The 15,898-nt window shown below is 40.7% G+C and overlaps 1 protein-coding gene across 2 annotated transcripts in view; it reads left to right on the plus strand.

The window, feature by feature from the left end:
- Positions 1–9,753: 9,753 nt before the first annotated feature.
- Positions 9,754–15,898, plus strand: part of NALF1 (NALCN channel auxiliary factor 1) — a 598,559-nt gene continuing 592,414 nt past the window's right edge. Inside the window, exon 1 of one of the 2 annotated variants that reach the window (XM_082435271.1) lies at positions 9,754–11,315. In XM_082435271.1, coding sequence (XP_082291397.1) covers positions 10,431–11,315 — 885 coding nt within the window. In that variant the 5' untranslated portion in view covers positions 9,754–10,430. The remainder of the gene's footprint in view (positions 11,316–15,898) is intronic. The other variant, XM_082435270.1, reaches the window with a different exon arrangement.

Genomic DNA, 15,898 nt, shown 5'->3' on the forward strand with positions numbered 1-15,898 from the left:
GAATGGCCTATGATGGCGTTTCAGGAAGTCTCTGAATGTTGCAAAACTGTAGGCAAAATCTTGAGTGTATGAGCAATAAACTTCTTTTGGGGAGAGTGTGCAGAGCTTTCATCAGAGTATCAGAGATACTTCACTCCAAAAATGGTTAGGAGTCACTGCTGTATAGAATATTGTGGAAAAACTAAAGAGGGAAGTAGTCAGTAGTAAAATTGCAACTATATTCAGAACACGTTGAGGACATATTTGTTTATTTATATTCCTATAAAGACAAAGAGTAGATACGCAGTATATATTGGCTAAATAGGTTAATGAATAAATTTAGCTCTGTCTGGAATGGTCAAGGAAGGCAGCAGGGAAAAAGTTATGTCTGAGCCAGGTCTTAATAGTAGTAGGAATTCACAGAGTAGACTGGATTGGTGACACACTGGCTCTTTCGAGCGGATTAGTTTACAAAAATGTAAAGCCCTTAAAAGCACAGTATAAAAATATCTACCTATATTTCTAGACTGTGAGCGCCATGAAGTTAAAGAAACATGTCTACATGTTGATCTTTATAGTTAAGGAGAGTAAGAAACTTACCTAACACTTAGTGACTGTGCAGCTAGAGTGCTTTATAACTGAATGGATGAATGAATACACACCGCACAGTATTTCAGAAACTCTGACCCTGTATGTTTATAAGCTTGTGGAGGAAATGTGTTTCAGTATCAGGGAATGAATCAGCTACATGAATGCAACACCCCTGAATAAGTAAGAGTTCATTTTCCTTTCAGTCATAGCTATAATTTTTTACAAACAAAAGATTAATGATTTCACGAAGTTAAATCTTATAATTTATCACATGAATTTTTTCATTGGTTTAAGCCTTCCTCCATATTTTCCCCACTGTTTAAGTTTTCATATTTAATTATTTAACATGTCTAGAGACTATGCTAAAGAAGTAAATATATAAATGAACTCATATATCAATATCTAATCCATTGTCCCAGAACCATTTATTTTGTTATATTTTCCCTAATCCTTTATCATATGCTAACTCTTTATAGGTCTTGTTTCTGTGGTTTCTATTTTTCCCCATTCTTTGCCTACTTGTAGGCCACTTACACGTTGCTTTAATTATTAGATAATTAAAATATGTTTTAACACATGGTAAGGTTATCACCCTCTTTACTTTTATTTATTTATTCACTTTAAAATTCACCTGTATTCGAAAACTCCCAACTGGGTGGCCACTCCCTTTGGATGTAGATCTCTTAGGTGTGTTCTCCCTCCTCTCTGTTTACAGTTGATTTTCTCCTGACCTCTGTCACTACCATCTGTGTTGATTTTAAAGTCTGAGAGCCAGAGAGAGAAATACATCACTGTCTACTCTTTGGTGGATGTATCTGATTTCAGTTTGTGATTAAATCTGTAGCTGGTGTCACAAATCCATTCTCTGTATGGTAGTGTGAGAACAGCACTATAGTATCTGGGAATAACCATCCGGGTATGGTACTCTGAGATCTGTCCAGCTGGCCTCACTCATCCAAGCTCTGGCTGGAGATTCTCTGAACACTGGAGAGAGATGGAGGGGCAGAGGCTGAATCCTGCATCAGTTGTTCATGGAATGAGTAAGTCACCATTTATATCCCCCTCCTAGTGTGCTTTCCATAATAGCCTATTGGGTCTTGTGATGGAGAGGCCAGTCACGAAGGGAGAGCCATGGAGACGTCCTGTCTCAAGGGCAGCTGAAGGTGGAGGCAGACGTTCCTGTGCGTGAGCACATTCAGGGAGGATCCATTCTAATACCTACTTATGATTCCAGATTACGTTTATATCTTGCTATCAGTTTCTACAGAAAATTCCTGCTTTAATTGAAATTGTATTAAACAAACCATATTTGTGCCTGAATATAAGGGAAACCGAAATAGAATGTGTCTAAAGCCCATCCCTTTTGATGAATCAGAAACTTACCCAAAAAAGGCTTCTATAAGCTTGTACTTATCAAATTTAAGGATGAAAATGAAATTAAATAGCAAATGTCTACTCATAGCATTTTATGTATAGATTTAGGTACACACTTATTTGAGTTAGTACATAAAGTAATACATTAATTTTGAAACACCTTTTTATACTCTCACAAGCCAAGAAAAAATATTACTCAAACTCTCCACTTGCATTTTTGTGAGTATCTGAACTTGTGTCACCACTAGAGACAATAACTGTCACTAACTTTACTCTGTTTCTGCCTGATGAGCAGCACTTAGATGGTTCTGTGAGGATGCCCCTGGGAAATTTTGTGCCAAACCAGAGAATCCATTTGCATAATGGTGATAATGTTCTTTTCTCTTTAAAAAAATCCCTGAAAATGTATTCTTAACCACTGCCACATGAACATTATATTGTTTTCTACTGTGATCTTTGAAATCTTTACTTAAGATGACATCTGATACTTAATATTGTGGAATCATTACCCCAGAAATAATTACTAAATTTGCCTCCTTTAAAAAAGTTTTCCTTCGTTGGGTTAACAAGCCCCTTGGGTATCCTCTACAAGCATGTAAAATTAACATTGGTGGGTCTTACTGTACGGTATGTGTCTTCCCCAGAAGAAGTTTGGGGCAAAGTAGAGAGAGGTCCCACAGCATGAAACATTTTGTAAGCGTTCAAATATAAGGTGGCTCCCTCTTATATGGGGATACTTTCAGGAAGAATAATCTCACCTTATTTTGAGGCATATGTACATTAATTTGGGGAGAATTTCCATCTTTATAATAATCATCTTCCTATTTAGACACAGGCTGATTTTTCCTGCTCTTCACATCTTCTCTTATATTTCTCAGTGACTTTTGTTCATTTCTCCATTTGGACCTTGCCCTGTGCATCTTGAAGGAAGTGTTTTCCCTTTGTGACTTGTTTACTTGCAAAATTTGGTGTGTGTGTTTACACATATACTCAGGACAGTATTTGGCAAATAATAAGTAATTTCTATGATGATGATGATGTAGATATTTTAATGGTATGTGTTGGTGTACTATATTTGCATTCTGTGGAAAGTGTTCATGAACTAACCCTCCATGTGCTAACTCTTAATCACAAATACTATTATTTAACATTACATCCTCTAACAGATGGATCTTGATATTGGTTTAGAATTTAGAGTGTGTACTCTAATTTGACTGACACGGGCTGCTCTATCCAGCAGGGCCGTCACCGTGGATAGCTGGTTTCACTGGTCATACAAAGTTACCAAGAGAGACTTGTTAAAAATGCAATTTCTCTGGACCTCATTCTAGTCGTACTGAAGCATGTCTCTGGAGAGCGGCACAAATTTCTAAGCCTCCACTTGATTTTTTTGCCCGCCAGTGTCTGAAAACCACTGAGCTAGAGCACACTGGAAGTATACAGATAGAGAGCAAGTTCTAGTTATGCCCAACCAACCCAATCAAGTCAAGGTCAGTTGAGGTTCAGAGCGACTCTGGCACATTTACCATTGTTGGTAATTAACCAGAGCCCTCAGGTACCTGATGCTGCTAGAACCTGCCCTTTTCTTTAAAGAGAGTTTATATTAGCAAACTATAGTGGGCCTAAATCTAAAGGTTTAATCTTATTTTCTTTATAAATAAACTTAGCGTACTCTTCATTAGCTCTTTATCCATAATTTGTTTTTAAAAATATAGATATGTTGGTCAAGAATTTGCATGTTATCTGTGAATTCTGAAAGCACAAAATGCCCTTCTAGAACAATAGGTATATAAGAACATGATCTGTTTTCACTTACATGTGGCACATAAGCAGTGTCATAACAACTAAGAAGAGGTGCCTATTTTTGTGCATCCAGAAGACATTCAAAGTGAAAAAAGAAAATAGCTCAGGATTGTTATATATTTGATTTATGGAGTCGGCATATTCAAGTAATTGTTTTCACTAGAAAATAAAATATTTCTTCTCAGTTTGACTTTTCTATGGTAAAATTATTTGGTACATAATTAACTTTAAGGAATAAAGGTAAATTTTTGAGAAGAGGACAAAACATGTTATTTTAATTATTTTTATAAAATAGAACCAAAGTAAAAGAAATATTTCCTTTCCAATTCATAACAATTTAGCCATTTAAATAGGAATAAAACAGTCTCATGAAAATCAGTGTAATCAAATAACTTCAGCACTTTGAATTCTTCGAAAGATATAAGCATAAATGACACCCAGAATAGTAAACACAGAGCTGTGATATGTATGTAGATTATTTCTGCCATGTTCTCTTGTAAGAATCACGTTTAATCACCAGATCCCTCAATATATTTGCAACTGGGTACTATTCAGCTGCCTTCTGAAATGTGCCTGTGCTATTAAGCTACTCTGTGCTGTTAGTCACACTGTTAGGGAAAACCTACGTAGGAGTTTCTAGACTCCACAGCCTACTTTTTCTGATAAATGAAACCTACATACCAGCCAAGCTATTTGCTCTTCTCTTCCACTGTGCTACATTTGAGCTGATAAGCTAACAAGAAGCAACGTATTTACTAACCTGCTTAACACCTTCCCTGCACATATTTCTCATTTTGATTTCAGTGAACGGTGATGTTAGTGAAAACCAACTTTTAAATCACTATCTAAATTTCCTCAATGAATCTCAACCACCTTCAGGAGAAGAGCCAGTTTCTTTGCTGATGATACATTATCATTCACGAGAGAGTCCAGCCCTGTTCTCTGGTCTCTTCCTTCAGCTTCGCCATGTGCCCTCACACTCCAGGCCAGCCCACTCACCCGTCGGTCCTCCAGTGCCCTGGGGTCCTTCAACATTGGGGTCTTCTTCAAGAATCCTTCCTAATGTCACTCAGTGCCCCCAGTATCTTCCTATCCTGGTCCCTCTCAAAACCGGATTGGAGTTCATCCCTCCTCCTCTGAAGCCTCCCAAATTGCTAATCCTTGAGCATTCCCCGCCCTCTTGTGGTTGCCGGCCCAGTCCCTCCCTCTCCCCCTTGACTAAGCTTCAGGAGGCCGGACATGGCCTCTCATCTCAGCCTCCTCATGGTTCATTCTAGGACCAACACATAGCAAGCAGAAGTGGGATTGGTTGTTGACAGTTTACTTTCAGAGGGCATGTACCCTTAAAGTCATCTTATTTTAAAACATCCTAATTCATGGGAACTATAAGAGGAGGGCAAGGTCCAGATTACCTAAAAACAAAGAATTGACTATAGGCTATTGTAGAAAGTATTATTATCCCAATTATTAAAAAAAAATTAGTAAAATGCTATTGCAGTGTATTAGACTTTTACTAAGCATCGTTGAAATATCTTGTGAGACGTAGTTTGGCTAGATATGACTAATACTAAGATAAAAATAACAGAGCCTGACTATGCTTCTTCCCCTTGTTTGAGAGTAATGAACCTTTAATTTTATATATTGTTCATTTCTTTTTTTTCCCATTCCTAGTTCTCTTTCTGATTTAATCACACGCTCAGGGAAAAAGAGATGCTAATATTTTGAGACACCATTAGAATTCGTGTGTCTCTGGTTAAAATTAACAACGCAGTACTGAGGGGAAAATTTATTGTCTAGTACATGTGAATACGTATGGTATCAGACTTCCTACTTCAGTCCTTAAAAGAAATCTGACTTAGTAAATGTCACAAAACAGGGGTTTTATAATATAAAATAAATGTTAGAGAGATACTGCAAGATGGAAATAGCGACTATATCTGGGTGTTGGGATTACTTAAGACTTTTAAAATTGTTCGCATTTTGTAATTTTCTACAACGTGCATATTGTATTTAATGTGCATGTAATAACAGTAATTACATTTATGAGCATATACACATATATTTAGTTCAGTTTATTATATACTATGTATAAAGTACAAACAGACAGTTGCCTGATTAATAAACAGTCTGGTTAATAAATAATATTTTTATTGGAATTATGGAGAAAAATTCTGACATTAATCAGATTTAAGTAACTGTCACTTATCCCCTTAACTTTCTATAGAGAAGAGAGTGAGAGGTTAAGGGAGTTTCAATATTTTCAATATTAGTCTTTTAAAAGTATTCTATAACAAGAGATGTGTGAGGAGGTGGTGATTCTGGGTGACGATTGTAAGTTCCCTGTATATAAAGCAGAAGTTACAGGTTCATCTGTGATGCCAGAACTTCTCCCATGCAGATATGAATTAAGAAACCACCACTCTGAGATGTTTCTAGAGCAGTGGTTCTCAACGAGGGTGATTTTGCTCCCAGGGGATATTTGGCAGTGCTCGGAGACATTTGTAGTTGCCAAAACTGGGGAGAGGTGCGTGTGCTGCTGGTGTGCTGTGAGTAGAGGCCGGAGAGGCGGCTGAACCTGGTGCGAAGTATAGCCCCGCCCCACGCCCCCGCCCCACGCCCCCGCCCCACGCCCGAGAAGCGTCTGACCCCATGTGTCAGTAGAGGCGATGCCGGGGAACCGTGTCTCTTGTGGTTGTGAGTGCTTTGATCGCAATAGCTCTGTTGATCCTTGGCTTTAAAGTCCACCCCCTAGGTAATGAGTCTGTCTGTCAGTAGGGGCTATTGACAGTGAGCGCTGTCAACAGAGAGCACAACTTCAGGCTACCGGACATGAAATTTGAAGTTGAAAATGTGCATGGAGTGGTGCAGTTGGGGAAGAGAGTCAGTAAAAATTGTGATGTGCTGGACTTGGGACAAGAAATATGTATTTTGACGGAAAAAAAAAAGCAAATATGATAATTCATTTCAGTAGAACATCTGCCACTTTTTCCTTGGAAGTGTAACTTCAGGTCTTCCTTACCTTCACTTGGGGTGTTATTAACCCCTATGAACAAGAGCAAGTCTGACCTGAGCTGAAAGTCCAAACTGCCAGAGTCGGAGGCACACGGGGCAGGAGGAAGCAGGGTTGGGTGGTGGCCGGGTGGTGCACAGCTGGGGAGTGGGGGTCCAGTCAGGCACTTCAGCCTTGGAACCCTAACAGTCATTTTGCCCACCTCTCTCCCTTTGGGGTAGCAGAAGGGCTCTGGCGGATTTTGCTTTCTTACATTAAAAAGCCAGTCACCCTCAGATCATCTTTTGCTCTGAAACTCAGTCTAGTCTGTGAACTTTCTGTGTGAGCTTCCGCACTCAAGGATACCATGTGGACTTCCTTAGCCAAGGATTTTCTGAGCTTTCTATCTTGCATAGTAGAGATCAAGAAAAATATAAACCTTTCCAGGCAGCATCTTTAAATTAGGAAGAAACAGGGTGAAGAAAAATGAAGAGGTAGGTAAGAGAAAGAAGTATGAAATTAAATCCTGTAACCCAGGTATTAAACAACTGCCTCTAGATAGAGATAAAAATAGATAGACGGATAAGCAAAAAAATTCCTTAAATTTTTTTTAATTAAAAAATCCTCACCCTGTGTTTATAGAAAGAAAGGCCTTGGATTATTACACTTCATCTATATTTTATCACAAAGGGCCAACAAGTTCAAAACAAAAGAGAGGGAGAATCATTTCAGGATTTAGAATATGATATGTTCAGTTTCATGTTCTGCAAGGTCTTTTATTGAGAAGTAGAAATCAAGACTTCTGATATTATCTTCCACATGTATTGTATTTATTTATACAGTAGAAAATGCCACACCAATATATTCACTTATGTCTACAAGCAGACTTTATGTTGCACTTAAATCTGATTTGGTTTAAGAGGGTTGAAGTTTTAAATTTAAGAAAAAAGTAGAGGACCAAACAAAATGCTTTCTAAAATTTACAGGGATTTTTCCAAAGGATATCTTTATCCATATCACTGGTTGAGAGAATATTGTATTCAATGTCAAAATAATTTAAACTATTAAAAGAGAGAAGAATTGAAAAGACTATTTTCTCAGCTTATGCTGGCTTCCTATACAAAGCTCAGATAAAATGTTTTCATTTCATGTTTAATTTTCAGCATGGAAATTTGCCTATTGAAAGGTCTATAAGGTAAGGACAAACCTGCCATAGAAAGTATATCTTTTAGTTTCTAGATCTCTTATGTAGCTAAAATTCAACACATTAAAAGCCAAAGTGCCAGAATGGTATACTTACACAGGTTGTCTTGTAAAACATTACATGACACAGATCAACAAGCTGTCAAATTGCACCAAGCCTTGACGGTCACTGCATATCATTTTTAGAAACTTACAGTTTACATGGGTAAAATTTAGTATTCCGCAGAAAGGACTGGTTGGTTGAATCCGGCCCATTTGCAACTCGCCTTTTAAAAAATATCTACTTCTCCCTCCTGCCAACACTTAAGGAATGTGAATAAGGAGGATCCATCCTTTTGGTTTCTCAACATAGCTGCTTAGAATGATGGCACCCTAATACTGCCCATGTGCATGTGCATGTGCACCCTACAGAATAGTAGAGTCATTAGAAAGCAGGGAAGGGAGGTTGACACAGTGAGTGTCCGGTGGAACACACCGCTGTCCTCTGCGACAGCCAGAGAGAGCTCAGGACAGTGCTGCGCTCCGGGTGCGCGCGCACGGGGAGGCGCTGGCCCCGGCACGTCTCCTGCCCTCGCAGCGCTGGTGGGAGTGAGGGGCGAAGTGGGCAGGGTCTTCAGATAAAACGAGACTGCTGTTTGCCCCCAGCATTGATCCACGTGAGGCGGGGTCGAGAGGACCCCTGGTTTTCCCAGCGCGACTGATGCTTTTCCTTCTCGGAACTCCGAGAGCCAACGCTAAGGGGCACCAGAGGCTCGGGTTGCCGAGGCTGCCACCCGGGCAGCCTGATGGCCCGCTGCTGCGGAAGTCCTGGGCAGCAGCAAAGCCCCGCTCGGTGGGGGCTGGGGCGCAGGCCTTCGGAGCGGGAGTCCCGGGAGCTTGGGGTGCTGCAGGCTGGAGGGGGAATCCTCCGAGGTCAGGGTGTCGAACTCGAAACTCTGCGCTAGGCAGTGAGCCTTGGTAGCCGAGGTCTTACTAGTTTTTCCTAAGACTCTGTGAGGCCACTTATGATCTTCTACTTCATGAAAAATGTCGCTGTCCTATATACAGCTAAAGATGTAGATGCGCACATATATCCCTTCCGTATACTAAAATCATTTAAGATGATTTGATGCACGGGAAGCTGTTGATCTCTAGTTGTCTGGGGATCCTGAGGCACATGCAGAGGGATCAGATGTCACCTCCTCCACCTCCGCCAGCCAATTCATGTTCACTCCCATGCCCCCAACCTTTCATCTGAAGTCGACTATTCTTTAGTTAAGGAGGTGACACCCAGACCCTCGCCCCGCCAGAATCCTCTAACCACCCGCCGGCAACTCGGACTTTTTCCGGAGTCAGAGAGGGAGCGGGAGATGCTGAAGAAATTAGCAGGCATCCTCAACCTTGCAGTCCGCATTCTGACTTTTCCCAGTGATAACAGTAAGAAAAAACCCAAAAGGTGGGGAGGGGTGTGCGGAAGGGAAAGAGCGAGCGTCGGAGCGCAGCAGTGCAGGCCCCCCACCCGCGCCGGACCCCGGCGTCCTCGCCCTCCTCCTCCGCCCCGGCCGAGCCCCGTGCCAATGCGCCAGGATGGAGACATCTCGGCGCGGGAGGAGATGACGCAAAACCCAGCGCTCCCCCCCCAAAAAGTGTTTCTCCAGGACGAAGATGGCGGCAACTTAGCCGAGGACTGAAGATGACTGTGGCTCTCGGGAGGCCCAGACCCGGCGATTCGGCCCCGAGGTCCGGGGGAGGCGGCGTCAGCAGTCGGAGCCCGGCGGCGGCTGCGCCCGCGGGCAGACCTGCGGCGGCGGCGGCGGCGGCGGCGGCGGCGGCAGTTGGAGCGCGGGGTGGGGGGTGGGGGGGAGGGAGAGCCCTGCCGGCGGCGGCGGCGGCCCAGGCTCCGGACTCGCGGAGAGAGAGCGAGAAGTAGGAGCAGGAGGAGGAGGAGAGGAAGGAGAAGGAGAGGAAGGAGGAGAGGAGGGAGCTGGGGAGGCGCTCTGGTCGCAGCCAGCGGGCAGCGGAGACGCGGCATGCCCCCGGCGGCGGGCGAGAGAGGGCTGTCCCCGGCGGGGCCATGGGGACTCGCGCTCTGACAATGCCTGGGTGAGAGGAGCAGCGCCAGCCACTCCGCCGCCTCCACCATCACCTCCTGCACTCCGCTCACCGCCGGCCGCCGGCCCCAGCCTCCGACTGTCTCTCTCTCCCCCCTCCCTCCCTCCCTCCCTCTCCGCCTCTCTCTCTGCATTATTGTCTCCCACTCTACAGAGGATGGGGTCGGCAGATGATTAGGTCGGAAGCAAGTCATATCTTCCTCCAAAGCCTGGTAATATTTATGTAGGCAAAAAGAGAGAGAGAGAAAAGAGGGAGAGAGAGAGGGAGAGAGGGAGAGGGAGAGAGAAGAAACGGGAGGAGGGGATAAGGAAATTAAACCCTTTAAGTCAATGCATATCGTGGTGACACCGGCACAGGAGCCCTCACGGTGGAGTCGGCCAGGGCTGTGCGTTCCCAAAATATGACCAGGGGTGCTTGGATGTGTCGGCAGTATGACGACGGGTTAAAAATCTGGTTGGCGGCACCCCGGGAGAACGAGAAACCGTTCATCGATTCAGAGAGGGCTCAGAAATGGCGACTGTCTCTGGCATCTCTCTTGTTTTTCACAGTCCTGCTCTCTGATCACTTGTGGTTCTGCGCCGAGGCCAAGCTGACCCGGACCCGGGACAAGGAGCAGCGGCAGCAGCAGCAGCGGCAGCGGCAGCAGCAGCAGCAGCGGCAGCGGCAGCAGGAGCCCTCCTGGCCCGCGCTCCTGGCGAGCATGGGGGAGTCCTCGCCCGCCGCCCAGGCGCCCAGACTCCTCGCCGCCGCCTCGGCCCCCGCCCTGCCCCCCTCCCCGGGAGCCGGCGGGGGCGGCCAGGGCAGCCGAGGCAGCAGCAGCCGGGGCGAGGCTCTTGTGCCGGGGCACTCTGCCCAGCCCGTGTGGCGCCTGGAGACCTGTTACCCCCAGGGCGCCTCCTCGGGCCAGTGCTTCACCGTGGAGAGCGCGGACGCCGTGTGCGCCAGGAACTGGAGTCGGGGGGTGGCGGCCGGGGGGGAGGAGCCGCAGGTGAGGGGGACGCATCCAACTCCGCTCTGGAACTTGTCGGATTTTTACCTTTCATTTTGTAATTCCTACACACTTTGGGAGTTGTTCTCGGGGTTGTCCAGCCCCAACACTTTGAACTGTAGTCTGGATGTGGTGCTCAAGGAGGACGGTGAGATGACCACTTGCAGGCAGTGCGTCGAGGCTTACCAAGACTACGACCACCACGCTCAGGAGAAATACGAAGAGTTTGAAAGCGTGCTCCATAAATACTTGCAGTCGGAGGAGTACTCGGTGAAATCGTGTCCTGAGGACTGTAAGGTAGGAACAGTGGATTTTCCCCATCCTTGCGCTTTTATATCCGTGTGTGTTTGGTTGAGGCGTCTTCTAGAGTATTAAAATGTTTTTTGGACTCTGGTTTTTTTATACTTCACCGTTGTTTTTGTGGTTATAAGAGCTTGACTTGCTGCTTGATTTGGGACTATCCCGTGGATTGCTGGTGGACTGGTGCCTTCTTCTGGGATCCTTGGAAGGTCAGGAAGACCCTGGTCTTCTGAGAGAATAAAGCCAGTGCTATGGAGTTGGTTCAAACTCTGTTGCCTTTTTTTTTTTTTTTTTTTTTAAGTGGAATTTGAGTGAAGCTTGTTAGGAAGACAGTGATGGGATTGCGTACTGATGACCGCAGCTAAAATCAGAATAGTCTGAGACAGGCATGTATGGTCTGGCTTATGGGCCTGACACATGAGCTCTCTGATTGTGACATCATTAAGCTGGTTGGCCGAAGGGACAACAGAAAGTGTTTGTGGCTGTTTATGTAGGAAGAACTAAAAACGTGTTTTACTTGTTTTACAGGGGTAGTTCTGGCCGTTTGGAAAGTCTGAGGGCCTACCTAAGCGTATTTACTCACATAAGTTTCCTGTTTTCTCTTAGAAACTTGTATAGTTATTGATCGGAGACTCATTATGAGTAGAAAGTTTTAATTAAGTATCTGGTGATAACTGATCAATGTTAGATTTTTTATCAGCCACCTGATGTAATTAGCTTGAATTTTCAGGATGCTCTCCAGAAGTACTAATTGGCAAATGCTTGATCTATGAATGAAAAATACTGATGTATTAATAACGTATATTACCTTTAACCCCTTCCTATTAATATAATAATGGCTGTAATCCTTGCTGATTGACAAAGAAGTGTATGCAAGTTTCTTAAGAAATGGCTAATGCAACCATGGGCACTTGTCCTAGTAGAAGTGTTGCTGTCCGTGGTGCTGAAATGAGATTTGCTCAAGAGCTTTGTCGAAGATGATACTGCAGTGACATTTTAGTAGGGAAGAAATGATGACAGAATCTCAGTAATAAGCCTTAATGTTTTGTTCCAAAGGTAATTTCTTAAAGAGTGCAATAAAATAGTATTGGTTTTCAAAATAAATAACACAGCACATTCTCTCTCTCTACTTTTCTCTTCATTACTTCCCCAGCCTCTCCACGGGAACACAGCAAATGTCCCTTTTTGGCCTCACTTGCTTTGTACTCAGAAAGCGTAATCAGGGGCAGTATGGATCAAAAGATTCTGTGATGCTTTCACAAGAGAACTGGCCTAAGGGATACCTACTTAAAATGAACGTAGTTCAAGGGCTGTATTTTAGTTTGGATTGATTAGTTGTGCTTTTGACAACTAAGCTGAACTAAAACTAAACTTGTTTTGCCAACATTCTTTAAGACCAGAAACATATCTTCCTTGCAAATAATAATATTGCATTTACAACATTAATTTAGAATGCTACTTCATTAGATAAATGGATTTTAAAAGTTTTTTACATATTTTTCTTAACCATACCCCCGTAAGTCATGCCTGAGAATTAAACTTAATCTTAATGGTAGAAGTTAATAATGAATGACTAGTGTATTTATTGCAGTTATTTATTTTGACAAGATACATTGCATCAGAATTGCAAGGACACTGATGTGCCTGCTAATTCTACTACTAATAAAAAGCTTGCAAACGTTTCAGTATATTTATGTTTAAAAGTGATCCCTTGTAATAATTTGAATTTGCTTGCCTCCTTGAATGTAAACTCTCATAGAAATTTCTAGTAATTCCAATTTATATAGTTTCAGTATTTAAATGATAGTCTACATTGCCAATATACTAGAGCATATTTTCAAATAAGTCTGTCAAATATATTTTTGTTTAAATATTCAAGTTTTAAATATGTATAAATGTATATTTTCCTCTTGACCTGAAATCATTATCAACTTTATACTTATATCATCATAGCTATAAGGCACAGTGTAGGTTAAATTAATGTGTAATGTTATGAACTACTTCTGGATTGTGTTCTCATATAAAGTAGTAGTTGTTAGCTGTATACACAAAAGCACATTATAAAAATCTGAACTCCTTTTTAGAAACATTTCTTCACAATGAAAAGTAAACACAGACATTTGAGTTTTTCATCTCCACAACACAGGATTTATTACTTGTGATGCCTTGTAGCTATTTCTTGGTTGGTTGTTTGTCAGCTGGAAACACTTGAAACATTTATTCCAGGATAACTGTTCTCACACAGCTTCAGATTTTAGGTGCCGGGGGGTTGGAGGGGGGCAGTGTTCGGTGTTCTTGGTTGATAACTCACAAATCTGTTGATTAGCTCCTGAGCTTAATATACAGCTTCTTTATGATTCTGCAGAACCACAAACACATCCACATACCAAGTATATTAAACGGCTTAAAATGGTACTTGTAGTCTTTGAAAAATGTGTCTTGAGTTTCTTTCTGAACATTTTTACTTATTTCAAACATACTTATAATTATGAAATGATGACTATCTTCAGGAGCAATGTTCAAGATATATAGTCTGTGCAAAATTTTCCACATTTTAAGGTTAACAGCAAAGTCTTAGGCAACATTAAAAGTAAATGCATTATATTTCTGGAATTGGTAATATATTCATGAAAAAATCCAATTTAATAGTTTATTAGTATATTTATAAATTTATAGACAGGAGAATATATGCAATAATATTAGCTATACAAATTAGTAGAATCCATATTTTAGGAGCAATGTGTTAACTTTGTTATACCCATATATAATTAAATGATTAATACAGTGATTTCTGACTTTTAAAAATTAGGTCATGTTATTACCCTCTAGTTTTATAATCTCCCCCATTAAAAAAAATGCCACATTCCATATACATATGAAATTAAAATGGATTAAATTTAATTTTTATTTAACTTGATTTAAAGGGCTTTTGGCCTGTTATACTGAAAACAAAACAAAACAAAACAAAAAACACCTTAATATTGATCTAATCCAATCATATTGTCTTGGGCCCGTAGTAGTTGGAGATCAAATATAGCTTGGATTTTCTTTAGCGAACCTTTGTTTGCAACATATAATAGAAATCATTTGCACCCAAGAATATTTTTTAATATTCATAGAAATAGCTGGTTTAATTTTTAAAGTAAATATGCACTTTTATCAGGGAAGTAACTTATGGTAAAATAAAGAACAAGAACTTCTGCATGTATCATTTAGACTATAGCATTCAAGCTGCTATATTACATAAATCAAGTAGCAAAAATTTGACAGTAATTCTCTGGATTTTGCAGTGTTATTCAAAATAATGTTTTTGATATACAATAAGAATCTGAAAATCTTCAAATTGGCTTCAAATTGGCTTCAATATTAAAAAATACACTATTCTAAGCTACAGAATTACATATGTATATTATTAACATGCCTGAATTTTTACTTAAATAAAGATTTTTTCTTAAATATGCCATTCTTTACCTCCTAAGCATTCTTGAAATTACATGTTACAAAACTGGGATGTTTAGGGAATATAAACTTCTATGTTACAGGTAAACTTTTGTTAATGAAAGTTTTATTGACTTACTATTCCTTAAGACAGATGGTCAGGGAAAGTGGGTGTGAGATTAGATTCTAACATAAATCACTGCATCATCTGTATTTTAGTTCTCTCAGAATAGATTCTAATCTTTATACTATCAAGAATGTATGCATTCTTTTATTTTTATATTATAATTTTGTATTAAAGCAAATTATATTGCCTATTTTTATTTAACAGACAATGACCAAAAGAATACTCTGCCAGTGTTCGGCATATATAACAATTGTGATACTCAGGGCTTTCTGTATTGTTTGCAGAAACGACTCAGAAACATTAACCAGTTTGAGGACATAGAGTTTGGGTTACATAATGTGCAAGTTAAAAAAAAGGCATTTTTAAGTCCTTATTTATTTTGGTGTCATATACTGTAGATTCTTAAAAATAGTTTTTATAAGGAAATAAAATATCTAACAATTCTTTCCACTTAAATATTGAATCTAAAATATTATTTTGCTCTTACTCGTTTAAGTGCTATTGTACATATTATGTCCAGAGTGTGGAATACGTCTGCAAATAGATCTCTTTTATATTATACCACTGTGTTATTTTTAAATCATATTTTTATAGTTGAATTGCTTCTCTGTAAAATCAAATAGTCTAACCTTCAGATGATCACATTAACCATTAATAAGGCCATTTATAGTATCAAAGCCACTTTCATAACTGTTTTTATAACCCAGATTTTCATTTTCATATTTTTGCTCCATATATAACTACTGATTTATGATATGTGTTTTATTTTTATCTTAATTTTATTTTTATCAAATTTTATCTTAATATTATATGCTGTTGCTTTATAGACCAAAGAATGATTATTCTTTTTTAACTTTGGACTTGTAACTGGGTCAAATTAGTAGCTATATAGGGCATAACCACAAAGTTTTGATAATTGCTGTTATACCTTGGTTTTAGATGAGATTGGTGTCTGCATATGCAAGGTGAATTAAAATGTGAAGGAAAGGAAATCAAATAATTTTCTCAGTCTCAT

The sequence above is a fragment of the Balaenoptera physalus genome (assembly GCF_965194825.1).
Source record: "Balaenoptera physalus genome assembly, chromosome: 18".
Lineage (NCBI taxonomy): Eukaryota > Metazoa > Chordata > Mammalia > Artiodactyla > Balaenopteridae > Balaenoptera > Balaenoptera physalus.